General features: G+C 42.7%; 1 protein-coding gene across 1 annotated transcript in view; it reads right to left on the bottom strand.

Moving 5' to 3' along the window:
- Positions 1-15,113, bottom strand: part of RPRD1A (regulation of nuclear pre-mRNA domain containing 1A) — a 136,617-nt gene that overhangs the window by 36,356 nt on the left and 85,148 nt on the right. Inside the window, exons 4-6 of the mRNA XM_075193991.1 lie at positions 12,614-12,720; positions 1,897-2,023; positions 1,615-1,790 (exon numbers count right to left, since the gene is read on the bottom strand). Coding sequence (XP_075050092.1) covers positions 1,615-1,790; positions 1,897-2,023; positions 12,614-12,720 — 410 coding nt within the window. The remainder of the gene's footprint in view (positions 1-1,614; positions 1,791-1,896; positions 2,024-12,613; positions 12,721-15,113) is intronic.

Below are 15,113 nucleotides of genomic sequence, written 5' to 3'. Positions count from 1 at the left end.
ACCCTTCTCTCTTTCGGCCTTTCTGGATCTGTCCACGCATGGTTCACCTCATACCTTGCTAACCGCTCCTTCTCTGTGTCCATGTCCGGCTCTTCCTCCTCCCCCTACCCTCTCCATGTAGGAGTCCCGCAGGGCTCCGTCCTGGGCCCTCTTCTCTTCTCGCTCTACACTTCCTCCCTTGGTGCTCTCATATCCTCCTTCGGTCTTCAATATCACCTTTATGCTGACAACATTCAACTTTACACCTCTTCTCCTGATCTTTCTTCTACCCTCCTCTCTCGTATATCTGACTGCCTCTCCGCCATCTCCTCCTGGATGTCCGAGCGTTTCCTCAAAATCAATATCTCTAAGACGGAACTCATTGTCTTTCCTCCATCCAGACCTCTCTATTGTCGTCAACAACACCACCATCTCCTCTGCCACCCAACTCCGCTGCCTGGGTGTCACCCTCGACTCCTCTCTCTCTTTTGCCCCCCATATTAATTCCCTTGCCCAAGCCTGTCGCTTCCAACTACACAACATCGCCCGCATCCGTCCCTTTCTCTCTCAGGATGCCACTAAGACTATTATCCACGCACTCATCATCTCCCGCCTGGATTACTGCAACCTCCTCCTCACCGGCCTCCCCCACTCCCATCTCTCCCCCCTCCGCTCTATACTCAATGCAGCCGCTAGACTCATCTTCCTCTCACGCCGCTCCTCCTCTGCCTCCCCTCTCTGCCTTGCCTTACACTGGCTCCCCTTCCCCTACAGAATCCTTTTCAAACTCCTCACCACCACTTACAAGGCTCTCTCCAACTCTACTGCCCCATATATCTCAAGCCTCCTCTCCATTCACACTCCTGCCCGCTCCCTGCGCTCGGCCAACGATCGACGTCTCTCCTCCACTCTAATCACCTCTTCCCACTCTAGAATACAAGACTTCTCCCGAGCTGCCCCCCTTCACTGGAATGAACTCCCTCGTTCCATCCGCCTCTCTCCTACTCTGTGCTCCTTCAAACGTGCGCTGAAAACCCACCTCTTCCTCAAAGCATACCAACCATCCACATAACCCCGCCTCTCGCTCTCAAAACGCTCTCCCCCTTACCTTATCTGGCTCCTACTGTGCCTGTTCTGTTCTCCCTCCCTTAGGATGTAAGCTCACTTGAGCAGGGCCCTCTTCCCTCATGTCTCCCTACCTGTTCTTCTGCTTCGTTTTTTGCATCAGCCAGCATGGAGTTTCTGAGGTATTTTTGTTTATTGTTTTGTACTGTTTCACCCTGTATAGTCGAATGTTTTGTACTGTGTACGGCGCCGCGGAAACCTTGTGGCGCCTAACAAATAAAGGATAATAATAATAATAATAATAATAATAATATTGGCCTGTATCAGATTCTATCATGGCCTGTCATAAAGTCATAAAGCTTCAGGTGTCTGTAAAACAGTAGAGATGTAATGCTTCACATTTTAACAGAATTGCAGTGTAAAATTAGCTCAGCAGTAAATAATATTTTTCCCCTTCACAGTTCACATCTTAAAAAATGTAGATTTTGGTGTTTAGTGGGCCTTTAATATCTAAACAACCAATACAAGTTTCAAAAATGTAGAAAATGAATAAAATCTAACATTACGCACTTCCAGCTGTTGTTCCTTTTCATCAAGGACTTCCTTCTGACACCGCAGGAAGTCCGAAAGCATTTGGGTAAGCTGTTTGCGGTCATCTATCTCTGCTGCTAGTCTTCCATTGTAATCAGCAAGCAACATGCAAGCATCATCCACCATCTTTGACAGTTGATCACCAGAAGCTTTATCTAGAGACAAACAGTCAAAATAAATAAATCAACCCAGCAAGCCCAAACTGTTCTCAAGTCATTCCACGGGTTTATTTCTGTATAATAACCACCACCAAATACCTACCAGTAATCTTGTCCAGAAGTGACACATCTTGTACTTCCACTGGTAATGAGCCTATCCTCTGATGCACAGCTGCATCTCCAGAAGCTGCATTCTCCAGCTCCTGCAGTGCACGTATGAGATCTGTTGTCTAGGAGAAAGAGAATAGCATGTCAGCCTTGGATGTAGACTCAAAAGTCATTTTTCATGCAGAAAGACATTAAACAGCATTTCTAAGTCTACCAATTTAAACATGAGGGCGAATTAGTGATTTTGCAGATGACTGTTCCCCAGTATAGATAATGCATACTGAAAGTGTTATAAAAGGTGATAAATTAAAACTGTGAGTCGAGTCCATAAAAATGAAAGTCAATAAACGTTAAATGCAAGATGTCTTATGAGGCCAAAACTTAAATAGCAAGTATACATATTTAGGCACGCATACTGAGCTCATTGTGCATGTCTTTTAAACTGTACAGAAATCGGCTCTGCATACCCCCAAGCCAACAAGGAACGGATCTAAAGATACGTGTGGTGTTGGCTACGGGAATAGGCTTACTCTGCTCTAATAGACCAGACACTGCAGAATATGTACAATACCTATGTGGAATATAAAATTTCAAAAAGATTGCACAGAATTTTTTTTAAAATAAAATAATTAATGATATAGCCATTTATGAAAAATTCTTTTTATGTATATTTTTTCCCTTGGAAAAACATTTATTAGGCTGTTCTTAACGTCTGCTGTTCTTAAAATACATTTTTACAGTTGCGCCTGAAACACGTTTTTGCATACGTACTCAGCCGGCAGCACTACTATTCGGAACTTAAACTAGCCTCCCAGTTGGAGCAAGAGATACTGCAGAAAATCAGGGTACTTCTGTTTGCACCTGAGTTTGACTTGAATGTGGTTGCACGGGAACGCCCTTACTGTATATTGCCTACGTGAATCCGACCCATTCCCCACCCTGTTCACTCCCTTAAATTGTTGGCTGTAGCACGTGTCTTTGTGCTCGGAGATGACTTGGACATGGCTGCGTTCTATTGCGCATCGTCTGGTTTAGAGTGTGCACAGTGTATTTTGTGCTGATGATATGCAGGCGTTCATGGTATACGCTCCTTAATGACCCAGGCCCACTATGTTTAAAATTGAATCGCCTCGTCACATCACCTTATGCAATCATCAGACGGAAGTCAAGCCTGAAATTGAGGAGCATATCTACCTAGATTTCTGAACAGCTGCTAATTTCCAAGTCTCTACGAGAATCAAGAATTATAATTGTGACTGGATCACTTATAAATAACTTATGGTACAAACTTATTTAAAGGAATTAGCGCAGGGCGCTTATTTATATAATTGCGCATGCACTTATTTTTGATATTGTGTATATTTTGGTAAGGGCAATTTTTATTTTCTGAGACCAGGGGAAGAAAATTAGTTTTTTTCTGTTTTATCCTTTCTAAGGGAAATGTATTATTTCTTAAGGTATTAATCCGATACATACAATAAGCCTTTGTGGATGGAAGTCTTTTATGCATTGTGATATGGAGAAACGGCTTGTTTGGGGTTTGTGACGTTCTGTTGGAATGTGTATTCTGAACTGTCTGAAGAAAGGGCCCATATGTTAATTAGATCTTTTGATGTGTGAAGCTCCAACATTGAAGGCAGGAAGGTTTAATTAAAACTGGCTCCTAGATTTTCTGCGTCTGAAAACCAGATGCAGGACATCACAGCATTTCTAGAATTTCATAGATAAGTGTAAATATGGTAGGCTTTGCAATGCATGTAAATCCATGTTTGTGTAAACACATGACATCTTGATTCTAAAAATAGCTCAGACTTCAATGGGGCTTTCTTACCCTTTGAGGCTGTGTCCAAACTGAATAAAAAGCACTGGCTTGTATTGAAAAATTGATCTTCTGATTTCATCTGACCTGATCACTGGTAACTTTAACCAGTGAAGAGCAAATAAACATCATTTGCTTCAAAGACCTGCTTGAAAATATCGTTCCATGCTGCAAATCCTGTGATCTACAGATAAGACCCAAAATCTAATCCGCTCCTGGCTGTTTCTGAGGTTTGGACCCAGCTTTTCCGGTACCACCGCTCTGGCTGCTACCCTGCAGCTCTGGTCAGTGCGATAGGCCAGGGGGGATCCATTCACAGCAACCCTGATCCATAGTAAAAGGTCAGGAGTACCAGCCCAGGTACACTAGTAACAGGGTACACTTGAAGCGTCAGTTACCCACAAGAAACCCAACACTGAATGCCGGTAAGGAGTCCAGTGGTGTCAGCATTTGTAAGCCCCTCCTACTGCTTCAAGAGGGCGCATTTGGGATAACGAAAGGGTACGGTGGCAAAGTAAGCCCAGCCAATACCCAGCAACAACAGGCAGGGTGGCATAGGCGGTCCATCCTGTCACACTAACCCTTTAACGTGAAAATGTTACAACAGAAATAAAAATATAAATAAAGTAAATTTAGGCTATTAAAATTCATTGCTTTCTTATGCACAAACATAAGCAAAAGCTAAAAAAACATAATGAAATGTAGAAGCTTACATTAGTTGTTTGTAAGCAATGTACCATTGCAAAGCACCAGACCACCAACTGCCATAGTATTTTACTAATGAGTTTTAGATGATATCCAGAGAACACACATAATTGTACAGATATCCACTTTGACAACTGGTCTGCAAGCATTTACATTATGAGTGGTAATAGCTCTATTATTGCTATTAGCCTGCCAAGCTTCTGGTCTCAGCAGACAGCCTCACTTCTTTCCCACCACTGATGTTATGACCCATGTTACATTCTGTTGTAATAAATTGTCAGAAATAAGCTCAAAATAAATCCAATGGAAACACTCATATATACATCTTATTGGTGAGCAGGGTTTATTTTTTCATTATTATATGCACAAGTTATTCTTGTTGTTTGACTCAGAAAGTCATACAGAATAATTTTCAGTATAAATGGTCCTTTTCTAAGCTGTATATTAGACTGCACAGTTGTTCTTCCTTTATCCAGCAATAATAAGATTTTTACTCACCGTAAAATCCATTTCTCTGACTCCATTGGGGGGCACTGCGAGACATTGGGGTATAGTAGGTGGACTGGAAGTTTAGGCACTTATAAACTTGTTTGTTCCTCCCACTCCACCCCTACTAAGCCCCTCCTCTCCAGCTCAGACTTCAGTTTTGTATAACCAAGCCAGGAAGAAAGGAGAAGCAATATAGAAAATAGCACCAAGAACAGCACTACTTTCAGAGCAAGGGAGGGTGCGCAGTGCCCCCCAATGGAGTCAGAGAAATGGATTTTACAGTGAGTTAAAATCTTATTTTCTCTTTCCTGCCATTGGGGGGCACTGCGAGACATTGGGGATATACCAAAGCTTCCTCAAGGGAGGTATTGCTCTGGAACAGGTGCACGCAACAAACTGCAGGCAAAGCTTGCATCAGCGGATGTCAAACCATGCAACCAAGAAACTCTGTAGAAGATAGAGGTGTTGCCCTTCCTACACTAGAACGGATATTGGAGTTCCTTGCCCGTTAACCACACTGAGCATTTTCGTGGATTCGCAGCGCTGCAGTACACTGTTACGAGTGTACATCCACAAAAAACAGCTGGGACGCCAGCGATGCTCTGCGCATACCAATGGAATCCAGCCTATCAGCACTTTACCATTTACACACATATCGGAGAGGACTTTTCTGTACCAACAGGAGACATCAGGAGCTGATCCCTTCTTCGCAAATGTAAGTCCACAGTCTTTTCATATCTGTGAATCAAGCCGAAACGGATATTATTCACTTATTGTGGGAATACGAACTGTAAACTACACTCGCATTTATTAAAGGATTTATCTGCACCTAGTGGAGGATTTCCATTCAGAGGAGGATATGCAAATCCTCCAGGACTATCCGGCTGTTTACACCGGTTATTGATATTATGGACCCCTGTGCATTTTATTGTTATCATGCCTATTGTGACTCCGTTCACTATGTGATTATATGCGTTTACCACATTTATCCCTGTTGTCACTTGTTGCATGGGTCTGGCTAGACCACGTTCTTCTGTTGTATACCATTAAACACCTGTTTACAATCCACTGTTCTAGCGCCGAGGTACTTTCTTTAATACCATTTGTTGCCCTTCTGTACCACTGCTTTACCGAAGCACCGTGACCTGTCGTCCAAGAAACACCAACCATTCTGGTGAGGTAAATGTAAAGTCACCAGAAATGGAAAACGGAGCGCGAACATCCGGCAGAATGGTGGAAGGGATGTAGTAGGCCTGAGACAGTCTGGAAACTGACCAGGGCCGCTATTGAGCATCCGAAATGACGAAGAAAACCTAGTCTCCCGGCTAAAGACTCTGTCGTTGATTTGGTACTGAAGAGCACAACCCATATCCAGCCGACGAAAAGCGTAACACGCAACGGAGGAAGAATAACCGAATGCTTGACCCCAAGCTCCCGAGTCATATATAATGCAGATTCTATTGTCTGAACCAATATTGGCCGGAGCGAACGCACTTCTCTCCTCTACTGGAAAAGTAGAATGTGGGAGTGCATTGCACACTACCGGCACTGTACTCCTGCAAGCAGGGCGATATGCAAGTGACCACCCCTACCCTGGGATAAGCATATATTTCAGAGTCAGTAAGTAAAAAGTGGTCAAACCAAGTGTTCAGATCACCTGGACTAGATTTCAAGGCTTAGCTCTAACTGGCAGAGACCCCTTGAAGAAAGGCTTAAAGATATCAAGATCCTGCAACCCGCTGCTGAAATATATGTAGAGCACTGGGAGCAGCACCTTGTGGTAAGGTAGGCGGCTATCAGAGTTAGGTTGCGAAAGAAAGCAACCTATAAAGCCAGCCCTGAGACGTGTAAACACTGCAGGACTCGCACCAAACGCTTACTGTTTCCAGATCTCTGAAAACGGATGAGGAAAACTGCCCTCTATCCATGGTACTAAGCAGCTCCCTGCGAAGAACCTCTGGCCCGAAGGCTAGAGTCTTCCAAAGCCACAAGTTAGACGATATAAAGAGAGACAGAAGGAGGCCCACGACTGTTCAGATCTGGCCACAGAGGTAGGTGGAAGGAAGGTGTCGCCACCAGAGCCTGCGAACCATACACTGGGTGGAAAATGAAGGGCCCCAGGACAGCTGGAAGCCGTACTGTGTTAGACATTTCTTAGCTCCCCTGGATACCTGGGAAGTGGGAGCGACAGGTACACCAGACCAAAGCTTTAAGAAGCATCCTGGTACCGGAGAATTCCACTTAAGGGTATCTAGATTAAGAGTAGTAACGGAGTGACCTGATAAATCAGTATGAACGCCCTGGGGCAAAATCTGAAGTAGCCCCAATACTCCCCCAGGTGGGCAACGGACATTTCCATAGAGAGACCATTTGTCTTGGTTAATTGCCTGTCTACTGAGGTTCACGGCCTTCCACCTTTTCATGTCGGGATAATGGACTTAAGTGTGGGAACCTGACACGTTGCTCAGGCTATAACCCGGTCGTCTGTTCCACTGCTCTCAAGCCACGAGTTCCCCCGTGATACTCCAGAAATGCAACAGCCGTGGCCTATCTGACCTATTGTTTAGGGGTTTCCCAATTAGGACCTAATGGTCCTGGCGCCACATCCTGTGAACCCTGAGCACCTGATTAAAACAATAGTCTTCTTGGTGAGATCCAAAACACCCTGGAACTCTAAGGATTCTATTAATTTGCCTCCAGGTAACAGACTAGAGCCTGTTCGGACAGGGGTTCAGGATCTGGAGAACGATTGACCTCACTCCTGATTATGTGGCTAACTACTGAGAGAGATTCGACCCATAGGTTCGGGCAGAGTGATGATTTGCGAGTCCAATAACCGGTGAACCAGGTTCTTTCTGGGGAATCTTCCTCTAGGAATGTTGAGAGAGGAGTATGCATTTATCTGAATTCTGAACATTGGTACCCTGTATACCAGTAACTTAATGCCACTGCGAAGAGAGAACCCCTCTCCGTATCATATCCCTGCACTGAAGTGGGGGGCCCCTTTCCTGCGGAAGGGAGAACCTGTGGGACCCAGTCTAGAAGCTGAGGTCTAATACACATATCTGCTGTGGCAATAGGGAGGGGAACTATCTAGACTCTGCACGGAATGAAAAGGCAGGATTCTGAGCCGGAACAGAAATCTCTGTCCCACCAAAGCAAGAGCGACACCAGTGCCTCCTTCTTAACTGGTACATGTAAAAATACCTACATGATGTATACTGAGGCCAGGAACTCCTTTGTTCACTGCCTGCAATGACTGTGCGCAGAGATAACCTCCGAAACAAGAGAAAGTGGACTGCCTGTTGAAGTACTGCCAGCTTCAAAGGATCCGATTGTAGACTAGGAAGAGGTTGGAATAGACTACACCAACCTCCGGGACTACCACCAGGTATATAGGCCCCTTCCCTAACTACGTCTGTGCAGGTACTATATGCTCCTATGGGAGCCAAGTAGTGACTACCAGATTGGGCCCTCCGACCCTGGGACAGGAAATGAAAGAAGGGTTTAAGTCCGCCCTTGACGTGCCTAGTGGAGCTGACGGGAAGAGATGTACTCTTACTCTCAGAGGCCCCCTTTTTGGCTACACTGTAGCACTGCCAAAATGAGCAGCACCGTTCTTGGAACGTCCTTCAGTATACCTATGGCTAAGTACTCTGCCATGGCTGAATGGCCTATTTCACAACCCAGCTATGACCCTGTAGGGTGTAAAACATGCTGGCAGCTGTAAGATAAGTTGAGTGGAGGCTATGTTATACTTTCCGAAAGTCAAAAACCTACTCTGGGCGCCTGCCCTGCGTAGGGATAGTTGAATAAGAGAATATACGAGTCACAAGGGATGTTAATCCCACAGGTTTCTTTCCATCTTATTTTCCAGGGAAGGAAAAATATAAGAGAAGAAATTGTGCCCTGTGTAATAATTGTCTATTTGACTCTTAGCCCAACGGTCAGACACCGTGCCCAGCCTTTGAGGAGGTGCGGATGGGACCGCAAACTCAAGTTCTGCAAGGGTTAAAGTGTGTCTGATGCTTAAGCTGAAAATATACATCCTGAGAATGGATGTTGAATCTTCAGGGTTAATGTTTCTTCTCTGTAAATCCAGATGTAACTAGCCAACGTCTGTTGAGGGATGAACCCCATATCCTGATTCTGACTGAACAACCCTGGAAATCAAAATTATGCTTACCCCTGATAGGTGGTAAACAAAAGTTTTTTCTGTCTAGATGGGAACAGATCAGGACCCCAACATAGCTTTTTATGTCTGGGGGAAAGTGCCTGCGACAGAAATGATCTGTGTGAACTGAGTGTGCGTAGAAGCGAGAGACAAGGGGTTGTTCACGTACCTTTTCAGACCCCAACAACACCCTAGTGCATTCGACCATCGATGCTGTTAGTGATTTCTGCCTGGACTGCTTCTCCAGAGTTGCCGACACCGAAGTGGGAGCACCTCGTTCACAGGCCTCAGTATCGCAAGCTGCACAGAGAGCATCTGGGCTAAGCTATTGAAAATATAGCAATATATTTGGCACAGATATAATGCAGTTTAGCCATACCAGCGAGTCAGTCTGAAACATAAGACAATGGTAAGTAAAGTGTCACAGAATAAAACTGAATCTCGTCATTCTGGTAAATATATATATAATGCAATACAGACAAACCCGAGTGTGGTCCTCTATATAATCTCTTGCAGACATGCCAGAGGGTCCCTGACCCCTGGGAGTCCCCTCCTTTTTATGCATAATGGTTAGATGGAAAATGCCACAGAATAAATTTGTATGTTATCATTTTGGTACATGTGCAATACAGTAGTCATATCAGATGTACCAGCGGGTACCTTATATGACAACATATAAAAGAAAATATATTCATATATATGTGCATAAATAGTGAATGTAAAGCAGGATATTTAACGAAGTCTATCAGTTAAAACCTGAAATAAGACACATTATGCTCCAGTACTGCAAAATAAGCTCTTATGGGTAACTGAACCCACAACACTATGTTATCAGAATAGTGTATATATCAGTTGAGCCACAGCTCTGTAATCTGTGTAATTTAGGTCAGAAAATAAAATTAAACTGCCATAAAACGTGTAAGTAATGTTAACACATTTACTGAAAACGATACCCATCAGTAGAGGCACAGAAGGTCGGCATGATGAGCGTTCTCTCCCGGTGCAGCGTGTCTCCTGTAATGGTTGCCCTCCGTGAAGCCCGCCAAGGCATGCAAGAGGAAAGAGGAAGATATTCTATCCTACCGCCCAGTCAATAGCCGCCTTCATGTGCAGGCGAACAGACCATCTATATATAGCGGTCAGCTGCGTTGTTCCAGCGTTGCAGGGAGAATATTAAGTGCCCAGTTCTCCCTGCCGCTCCGGTTAGCAGATTGCCTTCTATGAAGTGCAATCGCTGCCGTGTCCCCTTCACCGCTCGTTGTCCAGGAGAACTGCAGGCAAGTGATTCAGGTCGGGAGGAGAGGCTTGAAGTTTCACTCCCGCCCGATGGAAACAGCGCTATGAGCCTGCATATGTCAGGCTTACATTAGCCGCTCCTCCGCTCTGCTCCTTCTAACTAGGGGATGGTATTGCCGGCAGAGATGCGAGGGATGAAAGAGACTAGGCTGCTTTCTCCTCCGCAAGGACCCAGAGTGAAGGGAGCCGATTGGCTATTCACTCCCTGGGTCTTTAATGGTCCCTGCGCTGCACAATAAAAGTTGAAAAACTCTCTAACAAAAGTTGTAAGCAAGAGCTTACGCAGAAAGTGACCTAACTCCTAAGGCACTTACAACAACTGAAGTCTGAGCTGGAGAGGAGGGGCTTAGTAGGGGAGGAGTGGGAGGAACAAAGAGGTTTATAAGTGCTTAAACTTTCAGTCCACCTACTATACCCCAATGTCTCGCAGTGCCCCCCACTGGCAGGAAAGAGAAATATGTATTGTTTACAATCTGGCCTTCCAATAATACCCATCATAATTTGGAGAGATGATGGACAAATGCATAGCTACATTTCCTCATTTAAACAGGACCGTTTAAGTGAAACGTTTTCTATTTCAAATCAAAATGACAGACAGTGGATTTATTATTTAAGATGAAATATATGGCAGCTGTTCGGTTTATCTGCCGGGATCAATGGGGCACAGCCACAGTCCTCTTTTGGTGTCTTGCTGTCCAGCCAAACTGTGGGTGCTGTGTTCCATCATAGAGAACATTACATTTTATATATAGCGAGGTGGCTGCTGCGGTGCTAATTAATCTCATAACATGAGACTTTCATGTAGTCTCTCTTGAGAGGCTAAGAGCTCTGCAGTACAGTATTTGAGTGACAGACTGGTAACAAATCAGAGTGCTGCTGATTCATTATGATTTGTTTCTATACTGTCTGTCTCGCCAGTGTAACCACCCTGGCAGTGAAACATTTGGCACAGCCTTGCAACGTCTGTTGCCGGGACAGGAAAGATGCAGGGGGACCCACGATAGCCAGTGCTTCCTGTAAACAGGTCGCCTGGAAGTGTTTTATAGTCGCCTTGGTGACCTGGCGCTCTTTAGCTTTAGGGTTCATACTAACTAGCTTTTGGAGTTATGCGTTTTACATGCTTTTTTAAGGCATGTCACACTAAAAATCATTCCAAGTGCATCTATACCCATTTACACTTTTAATTGCACTGCATTAATGGTTTTTGAAATGCTAATTACTCCATTTCAGTGCGTTTGCCATGTTTCACTGCATTACAAACTATATGATCATCTCTAAAATATTAAAAACACAAGTAAAAACACATTTTTGCCTTTGATATGCATTTTCTTCAGTACTCTCATATGCTTGTATGTAGCCTTATAATCTGGGTTTTTGGAACCCCAGCGCTGTCAAGAGAATGTCAAGAGAATGACAACTCTGGGCCTGGCCAGATGTAAAATTTGCCCGTAGCCAGAACAATTTCACACACACAAAAAATAGAGTGTATCTAATCTACAATTAATGACAGATAATTAAAAAAAAAAAAATGTTTCCAGTGGTATTAGCATTTGTTAAATATGATTTTTTGTTAAAGCCTCATAAAGCCTTTTGTTCAGCCGTTTTTGTAACTCGCATAGAAATATTATTTGCTAAAAGAGATTATTCATTTTTCTGCTGATATGCAGTTTTACAATATGTTAGCCCACGACCTTGAGGTTAAGCTGACATAAAGAACTGAATGTATCAAGATATGTGAACAATAGGTAGTTACATTTTCAGCTTGTAGTGTGGGAGTTGTGCCCATGACATTGGACATGGCATACAAGAGATGACGATAAGAACAATAAACTCATCTGTCCTCAGAAGGGGGAGAAAGTTAACACCTCAAGAATACGTGAGAAAGATAATCAGCTGCGCATCCCATAGACTATTGTATGCTTATGACGTAGGATTCATATACTCAGAAGGCTATAAAAACTTGTATCTTTGTATCATTAAACAGAGAATATTTCTTGTATACAGAACTTGGTCTGTGTCAATTCTCTCCAGCTAATTGAAGAGCTTCCAGATATACTTGACACCACAGGCAAACTTGGATCAGATTTTAGATCATTTAATAATCTTTGTTGAGCATTGTATCTACTTTTGGACTCTTACCTTGTCTGTTACTCTGTATTTAGTATTTGGCGAGACAATTTAATTTATACAACATACAGTTTAAAGGCAAGTTGTTAATTGTCGTAATACCTGTGGAGGTTCCTCAGGAGAGTTCTTAGATGAATCATCATCCTCATCTTCATCATTGTTAACCTTTACTTCTACATATGGGCGCTTTTTGGGATTTTTCTCATCATCTTAAAAACAAAATCAAAAGGCAAAAATGAGAACAATAAAATATTGTACAAACTGATTGTAATGAACATGGTAACATTTTGGCTAGTTGCACACAAATACCTCATCTTCCCACATATTGACTTTTATAAGTTCTATTTGCCTACATTTACAAGGTGCAAATTACATGTTCCTGACACACTAATCCTGAGATTTTAAATATAGCATTCATACACTATCAGTTCTCATGTGACATGACTATTTGCTTGAACATCTTACTATGTGCAGGCAAATAGAACTTATAAGCGCCAGAATCCGAGGGCGAAAAATATGTGGGAGTATAAAGCGCCACGACTAAAAGGGGGATTTCCACTTTAAATCATATTATATCTTAATTCCCCTCTCCCACTTATTCTATAAAAGTACTTTTGTGGGGAAAATGGAAACCAAGAATGGAACCCCCCCCCCCATTCTTAGTATTCAACAGGATCCCCGTACTCACATACAGCAGGAGATATCCAATGTGGTTGTTGTGAATGAAAGCTGTCTGCTGACTGGGTTCTTCCAATCCTAGTGTGTAGCTGTTGCCAGGAACATAGTATAGTGATAACCTGTCCTGGTGTGGTGGGAGCCCCATTACATGATCCTCCATCCTAGTGTCAAGTGCTCTAGTGCAAAACTCTAAACCAGGACCCCCTCCAATCTGTGCGGTCAAGGTATTGATCTAGACACACTACCCTAGTGCAATCCGTTTGTCTCAGCCAAGTGCTGGGTTCCCTAATGGGGAACTAGAAGAGATGAATAGCCTCCTTCCCCTAGTGTGGTGAAGGGTTGAAGAAAAAAATAGCTTTAGTTTCAATTTTCAATACTGTAACAATAAGGTTTAAGGCCACCAATCAGCTAAACAGACACAAGTACTAAAGAATTTATTTATTAAAATATTCCATTGTGGTGTTTGTATGCTATTTTAATTCTGTTTTCTTTACTTCTGAACAAATGTAAAAGATCAGAGGTCTAAATTAACCTGAAAGCACTAAACAAGTACCACATCCCTTAGTAGCATGGTTGATGGGTACAACACTGCAAGTGGATTTAGTGTTATAATGTCCACACTGGGAGACCCAAGTTACATCTATGACCTTATCTGTGTGGAGTTTATATGTTCTCCCTCATCATTTATTTATATAGCGCCACTGATTCTGCAGCGCTGTACAGAGAACTCACTCACATCAGTCCCTGCCCCATTGGAGCTTACAATCTAAATTCCCTAACATACACACAGACAATAACACAGACAGACAGACTAGGGTCAATTTTGTAGCAGCCAATTAACCTACTAGTATGTTTTTGGAGTGTGGGAGGAAACCCACACAAACACGGGGAGAACATACAAACTCCACACAGATAAGGCCATGGTCAGGAATTGAACTCAAGACCCCAGCGCAGTGAGGCAGAAATGCTAACCACTTAGCCAATGTGATGCCAATGGGGTTAACATGCAAAATAAATTTATAACAAGTCCTTTGCCTAACAGGGATGGAGTGTAGGGTACCTACTATTTAGTATGAACCTACACTTGACACAGAGCAGGAATCCACTCTATACCTACTCACTAAAAAAAGAGCTAAAACACTTTTACTTTGCTGATATATTTAAAATGTTTTTATTTCCACTTTTTTTACCTGGTTTAAATATGAAAATACTTTATTCACACACTGTGTTACATGTCAACTATATATATTCAAACCTAATTGAGAGCAATAAAAACATATATAAAGAAATTCAATGCAAGGGACAGAGCAAATATTGTGTTTATCTTCTGGAACTTCAAGATTGCAAGGTTTCCCCCTTCATGATAAAGCCAAATTTCACATTTTTCATTGTGTTAATTCAAATGGGAATTACATTGGGTTTTTTTCAGTCAATGCAACATTTTAAATAATTTTTTAAAACATGCTGGGATATCTTTTTTTTTTCTTTTATTATTTTTTTCATGTATATATTACATTGTAATATATATATGGACAGTGAGCTAAATAGGGAAAATTATACTTTTTTCATGATTTTTCCAACAGTATGCCTTACATAATTACAACACCAGATGTAAAATATATAGAATACTTTGTATAAGGTTTGATATGGTAAAAGGGTCCAAGAACTAATGTGTATATTTAGTTTAAATTTTTCCCGTTATCATATACCACGGCTACAAATGGGTCAACATCCTTGTGCACAAATTCTTAGTTTGGGAGAAAGGTGGGATGAGAATGGAGCTGGGAGCAGCAAGACAAATATTGGGGGGCCTGCATACTTTGAGGGGTTTTGGAGTATACAGTACTCTGAGAATATATTGCAAAATGCACGAGTGTCACATAATGCATGACATGCGCTATGTGTGATAGAGAGGGAAAAAGAC

Source organism: Mixophyes fleayi, unplaced genomic scaffold, assembly GCF_038048845.1.
Source record: "Mixophyes fleayi isolate aMixFle1 unplaced genomic scaffold, aMixFle1.hap1 Scaffold_122, whole genome shotgun sequence".
NCBI classification, from domain to species: domain Eukaryota; kingdom Metazoa; phylum Chordata; class Amphibia; order Anura; family Limnodynastidae; genus Mixophyes; species Mixophyes fleayi.
The sequence above is the reverse complement of the archived record's forward strand: the minus strand, read 5'-3'. Positions and strand labels throughout refer to the sequence as shown.